Source organism: Acinonyx jubatus, chromosome B4, assembly GCF_027475565.1.
Source record: "Acinonyx jubatus isolate Ajub_Pintada_27869175 chromosome B4, VMU_Ajub_asm_v1.0, whole genome shotgun sequence".
NCBI classification, from domain to species: domain Eukaryota; kingdom Metazoa; phylum Chordata; class Mammalia; order Carnivora; family Felidae; genus Acinonyx; species Acinonyx jubatus.
In genome coordinates, this window is record NC_069387.1 from 122,068,265 (window position 1) to 122,084,676 (window position 16,412).

The 16,412-nt window shown below is 51.5% G+C and overlaps 1 protein-coding gene across 2 annotated transcripts in view; it reads left to right on the plus strand.

Annotated features, from left to right (window-relative positions):
* Nucleotides 1–4,464: 4,464 nt before the first annotated feature.
* The window catches only part of CHST11 (carbohydrate sulfotransferase 11), a 260,994-nt gene continuing 249,046 nt past the window's right edge, over nt 4,465–16,412 (plus strand). Inside the window, exon 1 of one of the 2 annotated variants that reach the window (XM_027070953.2) lies at nt 4,465–5,037. In XM_027070953.2, the coding sequence (XP_026926754.1) occupies nt 4,920–5,037 (118 nt within the window). In that variant the 5' untranslated portion in view covers nt 4,465–4,919. The remainder of the gene's footprint in view (nt 5,038–16,412) is intronic. The other variant, XM_027070954.2, reaches the window with a different exon arrangement.

Below are 16,412 nucleotides of genomic sequence, written 5' to 3' on the forward strand. Positions count from 1 at the left end.
TGGCTTTCATGCCATGCGTGGGGCCCTGGAATCCCTGGTGACACAGGGGCCACCATGCCAGGTTCCTGCTTCCCCTGGTACAGATTCCCTCTGCCTCCCAGGGCATAGGATGGGAGGGCACTCTCACCTCCCTTCAGGAATCTCCCCCAAAGCTCTCCCTTTTGTCCCTGGCATTCTCTCTCTCCTACTGTTACATTTTTCTGCAAGAAAAGCCTTTATCAAATCCCTCAGGCTGGGGGGGTAGTAATGGCAGGGGGGGAGGGGAGACATATCGAGTGCCTGGAACATGGCCCAGCCCGAGGGAGCCCTGCGAAGGGGGGCTTCCACTGCCACCACCCCTGAGTCGGGCATGGGGGCGGGCAGAGGGAGCAAAGCCATCATACTGGAGCTGGAGAGCTTCCTTCCAGGTCATCTGGATGGGAGTTTGGGAGTCGGGCAGGGCCCCCTGGAAAGAGGAGCAGCTCAGGAACTGGTTTCTGTGCCACGCGTGGGTGGGGAGGGTGGGTGAGGCCATGCAGGGGGCACCGGGAATGGGGAGTGTCCTAGGGTCCATCGGCCCTCTTTCCCCCCGGAAGGGCAGGAGACGAGCCTCTGGGGCCCTAAACTGGGCAGAGGGCAAAGGTAGCATCAGAGAGTGAGCAGAATAATGGTGCGTATTTCTTTCCCCCACCCCTGTCTGCCTCCTCTTCTTCCTTGCTCTCTCCTTTTCTCCTTCTCTGTCTCTTCCCCTTCTCCCATCCCCTCTCTTCCTGTCCCCACCTTGGTCTAAAAAGCCTGCGAAGAAGAGTCTGCGCTCAGAGGCATGTCATGAGTAACCCACTTGTGTACTTGTGGTTTACCTACCTGTAGAAAATCTGCACCTAAGATCGCCACATGCTGTGGGCAAGTGGTTTTGATTCCGCTCCACAAATATTTACTGTGCTCTGGTTAACTGAGCGCACTTTGTGCCCGTGGTGCCAGAGAGATGCAAACGGGCAAGGCCAGTCCTCGGAGGAGCCAGTCTGGGGCCCCTGGCTGATGTTGGCAGAAGACAAGCCCCCCTTTCCCCAGGATACTAAAGAACTCTCTGTCTGCCCTTGCCCTGGGCCCACTCCCCTCTCTGACCAAGTGCAGAAAGGGTCACGCCGCCAGTTCTGCAAGGTCTTAAGACAGTCCATTGAAGGCGTAGTCCACAGGAGCGAGGCAGAGCCCTGCCTGCAGGTATTGGAGGGCTTGGTAAATACCTGGCGGTTCACTGCTGACGGCACATGCAAGCTGGAATCGTGATTCCCCGTCTATTTTTCCCTCGCCTGTGAGTTTTCCAAGAGCATCCGTCCAAATAGAACTTGTCTCCTCAACACGTTTTTCAGGACCACACCAGCCTTTGAAACGGACAGGCCCCGGTTTTGTTTGCCTGTTGTTTTCGTCCGGAGAGTAAGTCTCAAGCCTAACGTTGCACCAGGGTTTAGCCAGGTCCCAGGATGAGTACAGTGCTGGTGTGCAAGAGCCCTCGGGGTAAAAGGGAATCAGAAACATAAGGGAAAAGGAGATCTGAAGAGCAACTGGGGGTTGCAGCCAGAAAGACTGTTCCGGAGATGCTTTAGGCTCTGACCTCCTCTGATGTGGACCAGTCTGTGAGCAGTTCTGGCCGATAGACGATGAGCAGAAGTGACGCGTGCTTCTTCTGCGTGCTTTGCTGAGTTGCCCCGGCGAGACCTCCCAGAGACGTCCTCTCCTCAGGCATTGCAACCAGCATGGTTCCAGTGGGGGCTGCTTCAGCCCCGTCCTCGAAAAATGCCACACGGACGGCTGCTGGCCCACAGCAGGCGTGGTGGAGTGAGCTGGAGTGAGGCGGGAGCCTTAAGCTTCCGAAATTGGGACTCGGTTTTCACTGCAGCCTAACCTGGCCTGTCCTGACTTCTACGTTGGGAAAACAAAAACCCCGGTTTGACAGGCAGTTCTTCCGCATCCTTGCTTCAAAGTTCAAAATATCACATCTTCTCCCTTCTCCTCAGTCTTATCAGTCAACACCGTGCTTTATCTGCTCAGTATGCAGCATGTAGCATGAGTGAAAGAGGTGACAAAGTTTTGTGAGACTAGTAACCTACAGAAAACAATGACTCCGCTCCGCGTAGGGAAGTTTACAGTGTGATGAGGGAGACAAATAGAACCTTTTCCCTCCCCCCTAATGTGCGTAATCACAGGCCATTAGCATTGACCTTCCCTGTGGACTTCAGAGGTGATCTAACCTAACTGTGTAGCCCAAGAAGGCATTACTTGTCCATCTCTGACTTATCTGTACCTACCCAGTGCCAGTCATTAAGCTGAGGACTAGACAGAGACAGAGGTGAGGAAAACCCAGCCTAGTGGGTACAGTGGCCCAAGAGTGGTTTGGACCTAGTGCTCAGAGCACCAAAGAGGAAAGAAGCTAGTTCAGGCAAGAAATCAGGGAAGGCTTCTTGGAAGAGGTGGTAGTTTACCTACATAGCCTTACCCCTCGCTGTATGCTTGGGCCACTTCTTGACTGATTGTGGGAATGCAAAAATGGACGTTGGGCACGGCTCTCCACCTTCTCCACCATGTGGGCCAAGTCAGCCCTCCATGACCCACCAGAGATGCACCTCTGATCTCTCCCTTGGCTCTGTGACTTCCCAGACTGCCTTATGCACGTCCAGACTTTTGTCCAAGTACAGTGTGGGCTCTGCCCCGGAAGGCCAGAGGCCAGGTGGGTGACCCCTCCCTGCTCTGTAAAACCGGGAGTTAAATGAGAGCCTGACATTCTAGACGAAGTGCGGCAAGTGCTTATCTAACCATGCTCCCTGCAAAGAATCCCTGCCTTGGTTGGGGTGGGTGGCCATGTGTTCAACTCCCATTCCCAGGCTCCTGTGGGGAGAATCACTGAAGAGTGGCTTTGCTCCGGAGCTTGTCCAGCTCCATAGCCTTTAGCAAGCAGCTCATTCACAAGTGACTACAAATTAATACAGTACAGACCAGTTACATAAATATCGTGCTGTCATTGATTATCTTCTGTAATCAAAGGCAAGGCTGCTGACTTTGTTACTTTCCCTATCACGCGGCTCTGGAGGAAAACTCTGGAGGTTGTCCACGCAGGTTTCACTGCATGTGTCTACTTACAAGTTGTGTCTCTGATGTATTGAGAAGAGGGTAATGCCCCTTGCATTCAGACCCAGTAAGGATTTATCAAATGCCTATTATCTGAGCGGCATCGGAAGACATATTCTTATCTCATTATTGAGTTAATAGCAGTAATAATTTGATAATATGACACAAAAGTAGTCTTTACAATGACATCCCTCCTCCCCCCCCCCCCGCATAAATACAATTGTTGGAATTTAATCCTTTAACTTTAAAAAACCCAATGTAAACTTACAAGGAAAATAAAATATGACAGCCCCTATCTCTTTGCTTACAGAAACCATGAAGGGCAGAAGAACAAGGTCTTCAATGTTGGGTAGTAGCTAAGTGGACCGTCGTAGTCGCCGATTTTCAAAAGTTAGAACGGGGTAGGTGAGCCACTGACGTCTGCACTATTAGCCTGTATCCACTTGATCGATTGTTAACCAACTTAAATGCATGGGGTTGGAAACTGTAAATTACTTCCCACAATGCAGGAAAACAACGCCATCTTTCCATTTACCTGCCAGTGCTAAGGCCGGCTGGATTTTTCCATCAGTTGTTTGAATTCGGCTGACGGTGACTTCGTGGGGGCCACCTCTCTCTTCCACCCTCTGGGACTCGTGTGCACTTGGGAGAATCTGGAGGGAGCTCTACCCTCGGGGAAGCCAGAGTTTTAAAATCCGCAAGCCAGTCCCTTTTGCCTTGTTGAGGGAGAGACTCTGCACAAATCCCCGGGAAAGCTCGGCGGTCGCCAGACCCCCGCGGGTAGTGCAGTTTCCCTAACCTTGACCCCCAAGTCAGCCGTTTCTAACCCCTTTCCAAAGCGTCGCTCGAGCCCGGGAGTGGTTTGAAAGAAAAAAACGAAACCGCCCGTTTGAAGCTTCGGCTAAAGGGCACTCGCTCCCTGGGGGCTCAGGGGCAACTTCTCCATCACCTCGTCCAGGGATTTTAAACAATCGCGGACCACCAGCCCCCTTTACGCTCTCGGTGCCCAACTCGCTCCCTGCCACTTCCCTCCACGAACGCCGGCAGGAGTGGGTGGCAGCACCGAGGCGATTTGATTCGCATTTTCTTTTTTTCCTCCGGGTTTTGTCATGGAAACGCTGACACAACCTCCAGACGGCGGCCGAGCCCGGCCGGGGACTGAGGGCTTTTGGGACCCTGCGGGAGCGCGGCGCGCTCTCCGCACTCCCCGGGAAACAGCTGGACGCGACCAATTCCCGGGTAGGGGCGGGGGGAGCGCGACGCTCCGCCCCGGCGCTCCGGCCCCTCCCTCCTCCCGGCTCTCCGCGGGCGCCCTCCCCTCGCCGGGGGCTGCGAGTTGCATTTGGTAAAACCCAGCCCGGAATATATAGATCATTGGAGCGCAATGAAGTAGCCTTTGGAGCGGAGGGAGGGGGCCCGTCCGACAGCCACAGCGGCCAGCGCAGCAGCGGCGGCGGCGGCGGCACCACCAGCGCTCGCACCCCAGCCGCCCGGCCCGCGAGGAGGCAGCGGCGGCCGCCGGCGGGAGCGGAGGCGGCGGCGGGGAGGCGAAGAGGAGCAGCGGGAGGAGCAGGAGCGCGCAGCCGGCGGGTCCACGCATCTCGGCACTTCCAGAGCAACTCCGGCGCCTTCCGTACCCCTGCCCGGGGCTGGGGGCTCCGAGAGCGGCCGCGAAGCCCTCCCGATCTTCCCCCTCCCGAGCCCTGCCCAGCCCTTGCCCTGCGCCTCCCGGGCTCCGCTCCGCGCGGCAGGGTCCCGGCTCCTGCGCCCCGGGCGCGCCTCCCGGACACCCCGGTCCCCGCAGCCAGGACAAAGCCATGAAGCCGGCGCTGCTGGAAGTGATGAGGATGAACAGAATTTGCCGGATGGTGCTGGCCACTTGCTTGGGATCCTTTATCCTGGTCATCTTCTATTTCCAAAGTATGTTGCACCCAGGTAGGGGGCGCGTTAGCGTGGTTTTGTTGGATATTTTCTTCTCTCTCGCGCTCTCGCTCGCTCGCTGGCGCCTGGTTTCTGCCTATTCCAACCTTACCTCTTCTCCCTCAGCCACCTCGGGACTCCTTGCTGCCCGGACAGGACGAGTCGGGATGGAGAGGAGGAGAGAAGACGTGCTCTCTCTCCTCTTCTTCCTCCCGGCTCCAGGCTGGAGGATGGGAGCAAGGGGGAGCGTTTTTTTTTTTTTTTTCCTCCCTTTTTTCTTTGTGTCTCTTGTCTGTCTGTCTGCGAGGTAGCAGAGCAAGGTAGAGAGGTTGTGGGCAGCTGCTGACGTGGGGGGCCGGTTTGAAGAGAATGCAACTCCCCGCGGATGCAGCGATCCGTGGATGAAAGAGGCGCCGGGAGGCGGCCGCCCTGCGCCTGGGCGCGCTGCCTTTTCCTTGGGTTGGGGGCTTGGGGGCTAAGGGTGTGCGCCCCGGCGAGGTCGCCAGTCCCTGCTGGGGAGCCTGAGGCTCAGGCTCCCACGTGTCCGGGGCTCAGCGCCGCGCAGAGGTGTAGGGAGAGGCTTGGTGCCCCGCACTGCCTCTCCACTAGGTTGGGGAAGGGGCCAGGCGCCCCTTGTTTGCCCCCGGGGTCTGGCTCCTCATTGACCTTGCGGCTTGTGTCCTGGGGCTTCCTTCACCCCGCGCCCCCACCCCAACGGCTCTCCCGACCCTGCGCTGGTCATTGCTCCTGGGTCACGCCTTGGCCGCGGCAGTTTTGGAGGAAACTTTGGCCCGGTCCTGGACTGACCGTCAGGTTGCTTGCCCCTCTCCTGGGTTCCGTACATCTGAAGTCCTCCGGAGGGCCCCGGGGCGTGTGGCAGTGAGCCCCTCCCCCAGCCCTCCGTAGCTTAGGCAAGTTACACATCTGAAATCTGGACTGGGGGAGGATCGAGGCTCGCCCCTTCCAAAAGGCGCTAAGGAAAGTTTGGGACCTGGGGAGGGAGGGGCGCCCTCGAGCGCGGCGGCCGGGGGTTCACTGCTCGGCCCCGAAGCCCAACAGGTACAAAAACCTTCCGAGGAGGCTTCGGGTGACGCGGCTCGGCCCGGGGAGCCGTGGTATCCACACCCCCGCCTCACCCCCGGCCGGCTCCCACTGGGCCACATTGGCTCCGAAATCCTTTTTGCTTTCTTTCTTTTTCTTTTCTTTTCTTTTTTCTTTTTCTTTTTTTTTTTTTACGCCTCCGAGTTGCCTTTCTCAGTACAGCCACAGCAATAATTTGCTTTTATAATTGCAAGGGGGGAGTTGGAAACACATTTCCTTCCAGGGAAATGGGGTTGGTTTTTTTTCTCTTTTGCCTCCCGCGTTCTCCTTTCAGTGTGTATGTATCTAACACTTTCAGCAGACGCAGCCCCGAATTCTTCTAGCTTGCGTTTGGGTGGGTGGCAGAGGAATAAAGCTGTTCTTTCCATCAATCAGGCAGGGCTGCGGGTGTGAGATTCCTTGACAGCGTCGGGGACTGAGCGGCCCCTCTGCCCGGCTCGCCCTGGAGCAGTTGTTCAGGCGGCCAAGGATATGGTCTGACGCTACCACTGGTAACCTCAGGACATCCGAGCCAGCCTTGTAAAAGATGGCTTTTGTTTGCAGTTGGGTATTTTTAGTTTCATGTCAGCAAACTGCAGCCGTGTTTGTCTCCTCACCCAAACCGGTGGTTGGGAAACTTCTAAGGGAATTTAAAAATGGACCTCGCTTATGTTCTGGGCAGGCGGTGCGGTGGTTCCGGTGGGCAAGGCCAGACAGACAGCAGCATCCTGGAGGCCAGGCCAGACTCCGCCCCAGAGACTGGGGGACTGGGTGATGTGCAAGTGCACTGGGGCTCAACCAGTTTAAACAAAGGGCCCAGGGGTTTGGTCTAGACTTCAGATATGTGTTTAGGCCGCTTAGAATTTTGCCTGGACAGAACATGCTGGGTAATTGTCTGCAGAAATGCCAAGGACAGGACAGATATTAGTCTCCATGCGGAATGCACTTGAACTTCTCCGTACCTCTTAGTCGTCCAGGTACTGATAATACCCCCACTCGCCATGGTTTTCATGCAGCCGGTGCTTTTTCTTGTCTGAGAATTCGGAAATAACTTTCTAACCAGAGACACCAGGAAGAAGCTTGTCCTCTGGTCTCAGCCTTTGCTTCCCTTCCTGGCCCCATTTCCTTTTAAGAAATGGCATTTGCTTATTATTCATATCTATAGGAGTGTTCTCTCCTGACATGTTTTCCCAGCCCATAGCAAGTTCCACTGTCAATACCTTCTATTGAGTGTGCAACTGAAGATGGTCCAATTGAGAGGTCTTCCTTATGTTGAATTACGTATGGTTCCACGAAAACTCCGTGCCATCAGTTTATTATGACATGGGCCATAAAAATATGCTTCGAAATCAATATTAAACATGTTCCTTTCTCCCCTCCCCCCCATCTTATTAAACTTCACGGTTGATGACAGCTGATGCTAAATCTTTTGTACTACTTTGAATTTCTTTAAAACTTAGCCGGATCTCTGCTTCTTTGAGGATTTGGGGTCATTGGTGGGATGATCCTTTGGCCTGGCTGTGCAGTTTCAGTCTTGAAAGATCACCCGGGGAGAGGCATAAGGGACCACGCCATGGCCCAGATTGTTGCTAAAAATTTGGAGCCCTCCGGTAGGAGTTCCACATTCCTGTATCTGAAATAGAAAAATAGTATTCCGAAAGAAATGGATTCCGGGCTTCATCGGTACCTTGAGAACACCTGGAGTGTGAGAGGTGGGGGAGAGAAAAGAAAGGAGACAGCTGGCGATGGGAGGGCTGGCTGTCTCTCCCTCGGATTCTAATCTGGGGCCCATTGTCTTCTGTACTTTTCTAGTTCCCAAGCAATTCATAAACTTGAGTAGTTGATCTTTAATTTGGTTGGAGGGTTCAGGAGAAGTGAGCCTTGTCAGTAAGGCAGCTTTCTTTAGATCTCTGACATCTGAGTTATAGTCCTTGTTTATGTCAGGTTTTTTGGGTTTTTTTTTAATGTCTTTTTTTTTTTTTTTTAAGAGAGAGAGTGTGTGCACAGCTTGTGCATGAGTGGGGAGAGGGCAGAGGGAGGGAGGGAGAGGGAGAGAGAGAGAGAGAGAGAGAGAGAGAATCTTAAGCACGCTCCATGCTTAGCTCAGAGGCTGTTGGGGGGGGGGGGGGACTGTGCGCTTGGTCCCATGACGGTGGGATCCTGACCTGAGCCAACATCAAGGGTATGGTGTTCAACCGACTGTACCACCCCGGTGCCCCATGATTTTATTTTTTAGTCATCTCTACACCCAGTGTGGGGCTTGAATTTACAACCCCAAGATCAAGAGTCCCGCACGCTCTACCGACTGAGCCAGCCAGGCACCCTGGGATCAGGTTTTAGCCCCATCCTAATCCCAGTGTTTTATGCAGTGCCTGACACATAGTAGGTTCCCAATAAAATAATTGCTGGGGAAAAGCACGAATAGCTCAGCTCCAGAAGACCCGCCTCTCTGGTTTTCAGGAACATTATCAAGCCTTGCCAACAATGCTGTGTCTGTGAGTCTGGGTCCGTGTGGTGGGCACCCTTCCCTGCCTTCCTGGTCTCTGAGAGCCCCCGCACACATGGATTTGGTTTAAGTCTTTGTACCCCAGGTGGAGCATTCCCCGCAGCCTAGATTTGCTGCCCCGAGGTATGAGGCAGTTGGGGCACTGCTCGGTGTCCTGGGTACTGGGGGAGCTTGGCCTCCATTAGCCACTGACTCAAAGAAACCCGTCCACAGGACAAACCCCTTTTGTGGGTGTGAGCAGCCCCTGAAGTGGGTGAGGATGGAACCGCATGCTAGCGGTTTCTGCACACATTCGCGTCCATCAGCAAATGCGTCCTGTAAACGTCCTGTACAGTAAACTGTCTTACCTACCTGCCCCGGACAGCTGGGCTTTGATGGAGCTGTGCTCTGCAAGGCAAAGCGGAGGAGGCCCCCGGGGCTGCATTTGTGCCCAGCGTGTGAAGAGAGTTCCTCTGAACCTTCCTTTTGTGTGCTCCCTAGGATTGTGGTTTTGTTCGAAATCTCCTGTTCAAAGAAGAGAAGCCTGCGGAGGAGAAAGCCTTTTCTCTCTCTTTCTCTTCCTCTCTTTTTTTTCCTCCTGCCGTATGTTTACTTTCACTGTTGCCTGGGATTTCTTTGCCTTGGTCGAAGGTATTGAAAGATTATACCCTTTATTTAAAGACTTCTTGGGTTACCCCTTTGTACTTGATTAGATTGAATGTGCAGTGCTTTTGTGTTATGATTTTAATCTAATTGTAAACATAATATGTGCTCATTTTAGGAAATTTAGGAAGTGTAGAAGAGAAACCATCATTTAGTATTCCACCACCCAGAGGCAACAGGTGCTTTATTCTATGTATTATAGAATATATATGTTAAAAAAAGTTGAGATTATATCATGCCTTTTGTACCTGTTTTGATGTATTTTAGATAAGTGCATCATTATGGTGACTAGTTATTATGTTTAAAGACAACATTTAACCTCAACCTTTTTAATCTATAGATTTGCATATGTCTCTGCCATCCCCCCCCGCCCCCACCCCCCGCCCCACTTGGCAGGATGTCAGTCCTGTATCATTTTTATTACTTTTTTTTAAACTGCACATGAATCTTTTTGCTTTTCCATGAAATGAATTTGGACTCACCAGTTTGTAGGGCCGGTTCTTAGGTTATCTCTCTGGCGTTTCCTTTTGCAAAGGCAGCAGGAGGGTCTCAAATAGGAGACTGTTATGAATCCTGAAAGCAGCATTAAATAACTGAAGGCTAAGACCTGCCCAGTATGGGGACTCCCTTTGGTGGTTGAAACGTTTGCACCTCAGTGAGGCATTGTCATGGCCGCATTAAGAGGAGACAGATACACATAGGCAGTTTCCTCCAACAGTTACAGCCAATGCTCAGGAGCTCTCATTTCATTGCTTTCTGAAATGAAAGTGGTGGTCAGCGGAGGGGTGGCTGGAGATGTCCGTGGGGCAGGGGACGTGGGGATCCATCCTGCAGCAGTGGGGGCTGCAGTTTAGATTTATCTGGTTGGAAAGTCATTTTGCTTATGACCAGCTCTATCAGCACAGCCGTTTAAAAACAGGAAGTCAAACACTTACAAGTTCAGGCCCCACCCTTTCCCCCCTCTTAAAATCCACCCACAAGACCCACCTCCTTAACCTGGGGAGGGTAGGTGAAAAAGGCCTTGTGAAAGTCATCGCCAGCAGGCATGTAAGTCCAAATTCTTGGAAAAACCAGCATTGTTTTGCGTACTCATTTTTTTCTTTTTCGTTTCTTTTCTCTTGAATTTCAAGACCCTGTCTTTATCACAAGTGAAGAGGAAGGCACATCTTCCTCTGAGGTCATTGAATAGTCTGATCTATCAAGTAAAAATTCCCGGAAACTTATTTGACGCATCTGAGATCAAATATGATTGATCAAAATTTACAAGCTGAGTTGTGCTTTTTTTTTCTCTGTCTCTTTGTCTGTCTCTCTTCTACTCGGTGCCAGGCCCTGGAGGTGGGTCTAGGCACTTGGGGGTTTCAGTATGGATTTTGGCCCCCAGGGAACTTACAGCCAGACTTGAAGCAAATGCAGAAGTAAAAAAAAAAAAAAAAAAAAAGTAGGCCTGTCTGGTGGTGTGGAGAAAAACAAAGGAGGGAGAGATAGATGGGGGGCGGGGCTTGCAATTGAATATAAAGGTAATTAGGGAATGCCACTGGTGGGATGACCTTGGAGAGCAGAGACCTCAGGGAAGGGAAGGAGCCATCCACGTGTCCATTCCAGGGAGAATGTCCCAGGCATAGAGCAGCAGAGGCCTGCCCCTGAGGTGGGAACTTGCCAGACAGGCAGCACTGAGTGTTCAAAGCAGAGGGAAGGGGCTGGAGCAGAGTCTGCTGGGGGGCCTGGGGCAGGCTGGGCGGGAGGTGAGGAAGCTTCTTACTTGCACCTTTATCTTTGGGCAGCTGGTCCTGAGCTTTGGTAAAGGGGTCACCGCACTAATCCCGTTTCTCCTCACCCCGCCCCCCCCCCCCCCCCCCCACTGGACCACAAAGTGATAAAAGAGATTTGAGAAACATTTTAACGGAACTGGTGTTGGGAAAGTCTTCAACAAAACGTTCGGGGTGCGATCCATGGCATTCACGACCGCAAAGCGCGGTCGCACCCTGATTTCTGCGGACACTCAGTAAGGGCGTAGAGAGGGACTGGGTTGGGGGCTTGGTGATTTGGATGTGGAAGGCCTGGGTCCTGGGGCGGGGCTCCTCTGCTCCCTAACCCCATCAATTACCGTATTCCCTCCATTCTGAGAGACTCATTTTTTTTCGCAATTTCGTAGCGATGAACTTTGACGGTGTCGTCATCGATGGCTTCTTGGCACCGTGCCATGCTTCTGTGGCCAGGCTTGTTCTTTCTCATTGGGACACAGAGTGGCCATTGTCTTAGAGTTGATGCCCTCGGAGGCGGCCACCTGTGTAAATTGGGAAGGTACTTTTTGCAAACCACGGCACACCCCGTGACCTTAGTAAGGTGATGGGAAAGGGCATCCCCCTAAGACGCAGGCTCCAGGTGAGGGCCCAGAAGTGCCGGATCAGCCCTGACTGTGGGCTTCGTGAAGGCTTGGCCAGCACGTAGGCCCATAAGCCTTTTCTGCTCTGCCTGGGGGAGCTCGTCCCCATTTTCAGAGGCTTGGGGCTTGCAGTTCATATCTCTCTAACGTTAACTGATAGGGGTCGGGAAGAGCCCGAATGGGAAGGGTGGCGAAGTGACTTATTTAACCCGGGGCTCGACCCTGGAAGTTCCAACAGAAATAGGTGTAGACTTTTCTTGGGGAGACTATCACAGTGTGGATTTTAGTTTCTTTCATGGCCACTGAGCTCACGTGGCCTTTATAATTTCTCTGGCCCTTTAGAAATGTAGTTGTTTGTTCGCGTGTGCGCCTTCTTCTTTAGATTTATCAGGGCACGGATTCTGTCTCTGAGGTTGGCCCAGAGGTCCTTTGGAAACATTTCAAGAGTAAACAAGAGTAAACATTTCATCTCAAAGACACCTGTTCCCTCCTGTCCCCTCCTTACCTGAATGTCTAGAGCCCAGACGGAAGAGCTGGGCTGCTTTGCCAGGCCCAGACAGCTTCCGGGTGGTCTCTTCCATTTGTCCTCTAAATCTCTCTGCTCTCCTGCTCTACTAGGATTCGGAGTTCAGAGCTGGAACTAAAAAATGGTCTAAGTATTTTAAGCAGAGGGTATTTAATGGAGGGGATCTGGTGCTTATGAAATTGCTGGGGGCAGCTGGAGGCATAGGGTTCTCCACTGAGCCTGCAGGAAGGAGCCCCAGTTGATAGTACATGTAATTATTTGTGAACAAATCTATATTGGCTGCTCCAAACCGACCCCCCAGGAGTGCAGCTGTCTGTCTCCAAGACTGTCCCGGAACTCCTGAGTCTGAGAACAAACTGAGGCTACTGAGAACCAGGGGTCAGAAATCCTGGTTCCAGAGTTGGAATGATTCCCCACTGCAGCTGCCTCTTGACACCCAGAAGGACAGAGGGAGGACCTTGTAATGCTGTTGTAAAACCTCTCCTGTCCCCATCACCACATTAGCCTGCGAAAAACCGCCCAGAAGGCAGGAAGTTGGTCTCTGCCTCATATCTTTTTTTTTTTTTAAGTATATGTATGTATGTATGTATTTAGAGAGAATGCAAGTGGGGGAGGAGCAGAGAGAGAGAGAGAGAGAGAGAGAGAGAATCCCAAGCAGTCTCTACACCGTCATCGTCGAGCCCAGTGTAGGGCTCGAACTCACGAACTGTGAGATCATGACCTGAGCTGAAACCAAGAGTCAGATGCTCCTCCAACTGAGCCATTCAGGTGCCCCTCACGTCTGCTTTCTAAGTCTTGAGTGAGTGCTTCTGTTTGGGGAAACCAAATTCACAGCCAGAACCCTGGCTTCAAGAAAGCCTGGCCAAGTATGGCTTTTGCAGCATAAGAAGGCCTTCTAGAAGAAGGGGTAGTGGAATGGATGATGAGCAAACATCCACAGTAGTCAACCACACATTGGTACACTGTTGGTGAAGCATCCTTGAGGAGTCATTCCCAATATGTTTTGTTTATAGATAATTTATATGCATTACCACCGTCATCTAAATATCCAGCATGAGGATATTTCTAAACTTTCTACGAGTAGTGATTGCAAAACCACAAGTTCATTATCCTCTGGTTAATTCTATTGGCCGACACCTTTGCACTCCGATTCTGCCATCCTTTTTACCTTGTAACGTGGCAGATGGAGACTCGGAGGAGTGTGTGTGCATTGTGAGTATTCGTGCGCTGTGGTTTCTTGGCGGGGATCTTTCTAAGCCTCCATTCCATTTTGTGAGGCTCGGTTTAGGTGAAAGTAGATAATATAATCTGTACACCTACTTACGATTCGTTGTAAATGGCAAGCCATGAAATATGCCGGAGCAATGAGATCACGGAAACAGCCACAGAGTCCCTTCACTTTGTGGCTCTCCATCGTCCTCCTCATGACACCAGTGTTTCTTTTTTCTTTAGAGAGAGAAAGAGAGAGAGAGAGAGAGAGAGATTGAGCGGGGGAGAGGGGCGGAGAGAGAGAGAGATTGAGCGGGGGAGAGGGGCAGAGGGAGAGGGAGAGAGAGAGTCTAAAGCAGACTCCACACTCAGCACAGAGCCCGACGTGGGGCTCTATCCCACAACCCCTGAGCCGAAATCAAAGGTCAGACACTGAATCACTTGAGCCACCCAGGCACCCTCACCTGTGTTTCACAAAAGGCATGTTAAGTTGTTATGATGGGTTACGTGGAAGTGTTTGTGTTGATTTCTATTTTCAACATTAAAGTTCTTTTTTTAGACTAAATATGAATGAAAGACATAACGTTGCCTTCCCAGGGCCCTAGCGTCCCCTAGACTTTGGAACTCCAGGTCTGGACTTGTCGCGAGTATAACCGGTGACTGCTAGGCCCGCCACAGCCAACTTTGGGTCAGGGTGCTAGTAACCTCGTGCTTGGTCTGGTAGTGGGGAGTCCGAGTCTGACCGTAGGTAAGGAGGACAGGTAGCACTGAGATCTCCAGTATCACCTGAAGTTCGTTTCTGACTCCGGCAGGTTCGGGTAGGGATAAAGAAACCTGGTAATGTGGGTGTTGAAGTCCATTTCAGTCTTGTGAGTGGTTATCCTAAACGCCTCGGGAAGAAAACCCACAAAGGCAACTCAAGTTGAAACAGGCTGGTGACCGGGCTTCTGCCTGAAGCTGTTAACTTCAAAGAATCCTAGAAGGGGGAAGACACAAAGGCCCCTCCAAGGGCGTATTGTCATATCACACTTTACATCTCTTAACGGTTGACGCACTTTCCCTTTATTGTCATTGTCCGTGGTCATTTGCTATAGAGAAAAGAGCACAGAATTCGCTATAGAGAAAAGAGCACAGAATTTGTGGTGTAGAGACCAGCTTTTGGACCTTGGCCACCTACTGTATCCATTGGACATCACTCAAGATGTTTTTGTTGAATGCTTGTTAAGCGTTAGGCTTTGTTCGGGGGCTGGAGATATGACAGGGACACAGATAAAAATCCACGTCCTCGCGGTTACATTCTTCTCGGGGAAGACACAATAACCAAATGCATGTTTAAAACGTAGAGTATGTTTGATGATGACAAGTGCTACAGAAGGACAGTAAGGCAAGGAAGGAGGATATGAAACCGAAGCAGCCTGGGGACTGCAGTTTGCAGTAGGGATGCCCAGATGAGGCCTCCCTGAGAAAGTGGCTTTCTTTAAAGATAGAAGGAGATGAGCCAGGGAAATAATACAGGTATTTATTGAGTACTAGTTCTGAAGGTCGACCTGGGCCAGGTATTTAATATGTTATTTCGCAGAACTTACAAGGTACACACGGTTATTATCATCACATGTTATAAGGGGGCAAACTGAGGCATAGAGCATATCACTCATCCAAGGTCACATTGAGAGGACTGAGGCGCCATGGCTGTCTAAGATCTGTTGCTCTGGATATCTAGTAGGGGCTCTCTGTTGGGGGTTGTCCCCTCCCCCACGTTTGGAAATGTGTCGGGATGCTCTTGATTGTCTCTAGGACTGACTGATGACGTCAGTCTTGTTGGCAGGGCTAAGGATCCTTTGCATCCTGCAAAGGATGGAATCTTTCTGCCCATCAGAGTCATCTTGCCCAAATGCCAATCATGCTTCTCCTGGAGAAATTCCTCAAGACTCTCCAGGCTTGAACAGCGTCTGGCGTAGTACCTGGCCACACCCCACAACTTGGGCAAGCGCCCGGCAAATTATAGCCACTTAATGATGGGTTGAAAGACCGAGCGAAAGTCATAGCCTCAGAGGTTTGGTCCCCTCCTTTGCCAAGTGAAGGTAGTAATATGACCTCTCCAACCTCGTGGTGGGGGTGAGGGTTAAGTGAGAAACTAGATGGGAAAATGCCTTGAAAATGGATGCAGACACTGTGCACACAGATTGTTAGAGTAAATGCACTGCGGTTTCTCATTCTGAGATCTTAATCTTCGCGTTTACAAAAATGCTGTCGTATTTCATTCTGTTTGATACCCGAGCAGGTGTTTATCCGTTCCTTATGTCTGCCCTGCACTGTGAGGTTTACTAAGCGGGTCCTGCTTCCAGACTGCTGTATCTTCTTTCTTTCTTTCTTTCTTTCTTTCTTTCTTTCTTTCTTTCTTTCTTTCTTTCTTTCTTTCTTTCTTTCTTTCTTTCTTTCTTTTTTTAAAGTTTCTTTATTTATTTTGAGAGAGACAGAGTGAGTGGGTGAGGGGCAGAGAGAGAGGGAGAATCTCCAGCAGGCTCCGAGCTGAGAGCGTGGGGCTTATGAACCTTGCGATCATGACCTGAACCAAAATCAAGAGTTTGACACTTAACCGACTGAGCCACCACCCAGGTGCCCCTAGAGTATCTCCTTTCCGTCTGCACTAACCCCCTGTCTGCTGTGCCGGCTCACCTCCCCGCCAAGGGCAAAACTGAGCTCTGCCTCGGTGGCGCATTTTACAAAAGCAGAGTTTATTTGGTGAAAACTCAGCTTTGCGGTTTCATGCTGCATGCAGAGGCCATAGCTTTCCCCCACCAACCAACCCCTCAGGTTCTCATTAACTTTAAAAGGTGGCGTTTGAAAAATAAAACACAGGGCACTGTCAGTGCCATTTCTGAAAGCTGAACTCAGGAGGATAAAAAGTTTTGGAAAAATAGCCGTTGTTCAGTGGCAGCCCTTGGGTGAGCCGAGGTTGGGTGGCTTAATGCATAGGACAGAATCGATTGGCCTTTGTCACCACACTTGAACCTGTTGTGTGCAGAGGAGGACCGTATGGCTTC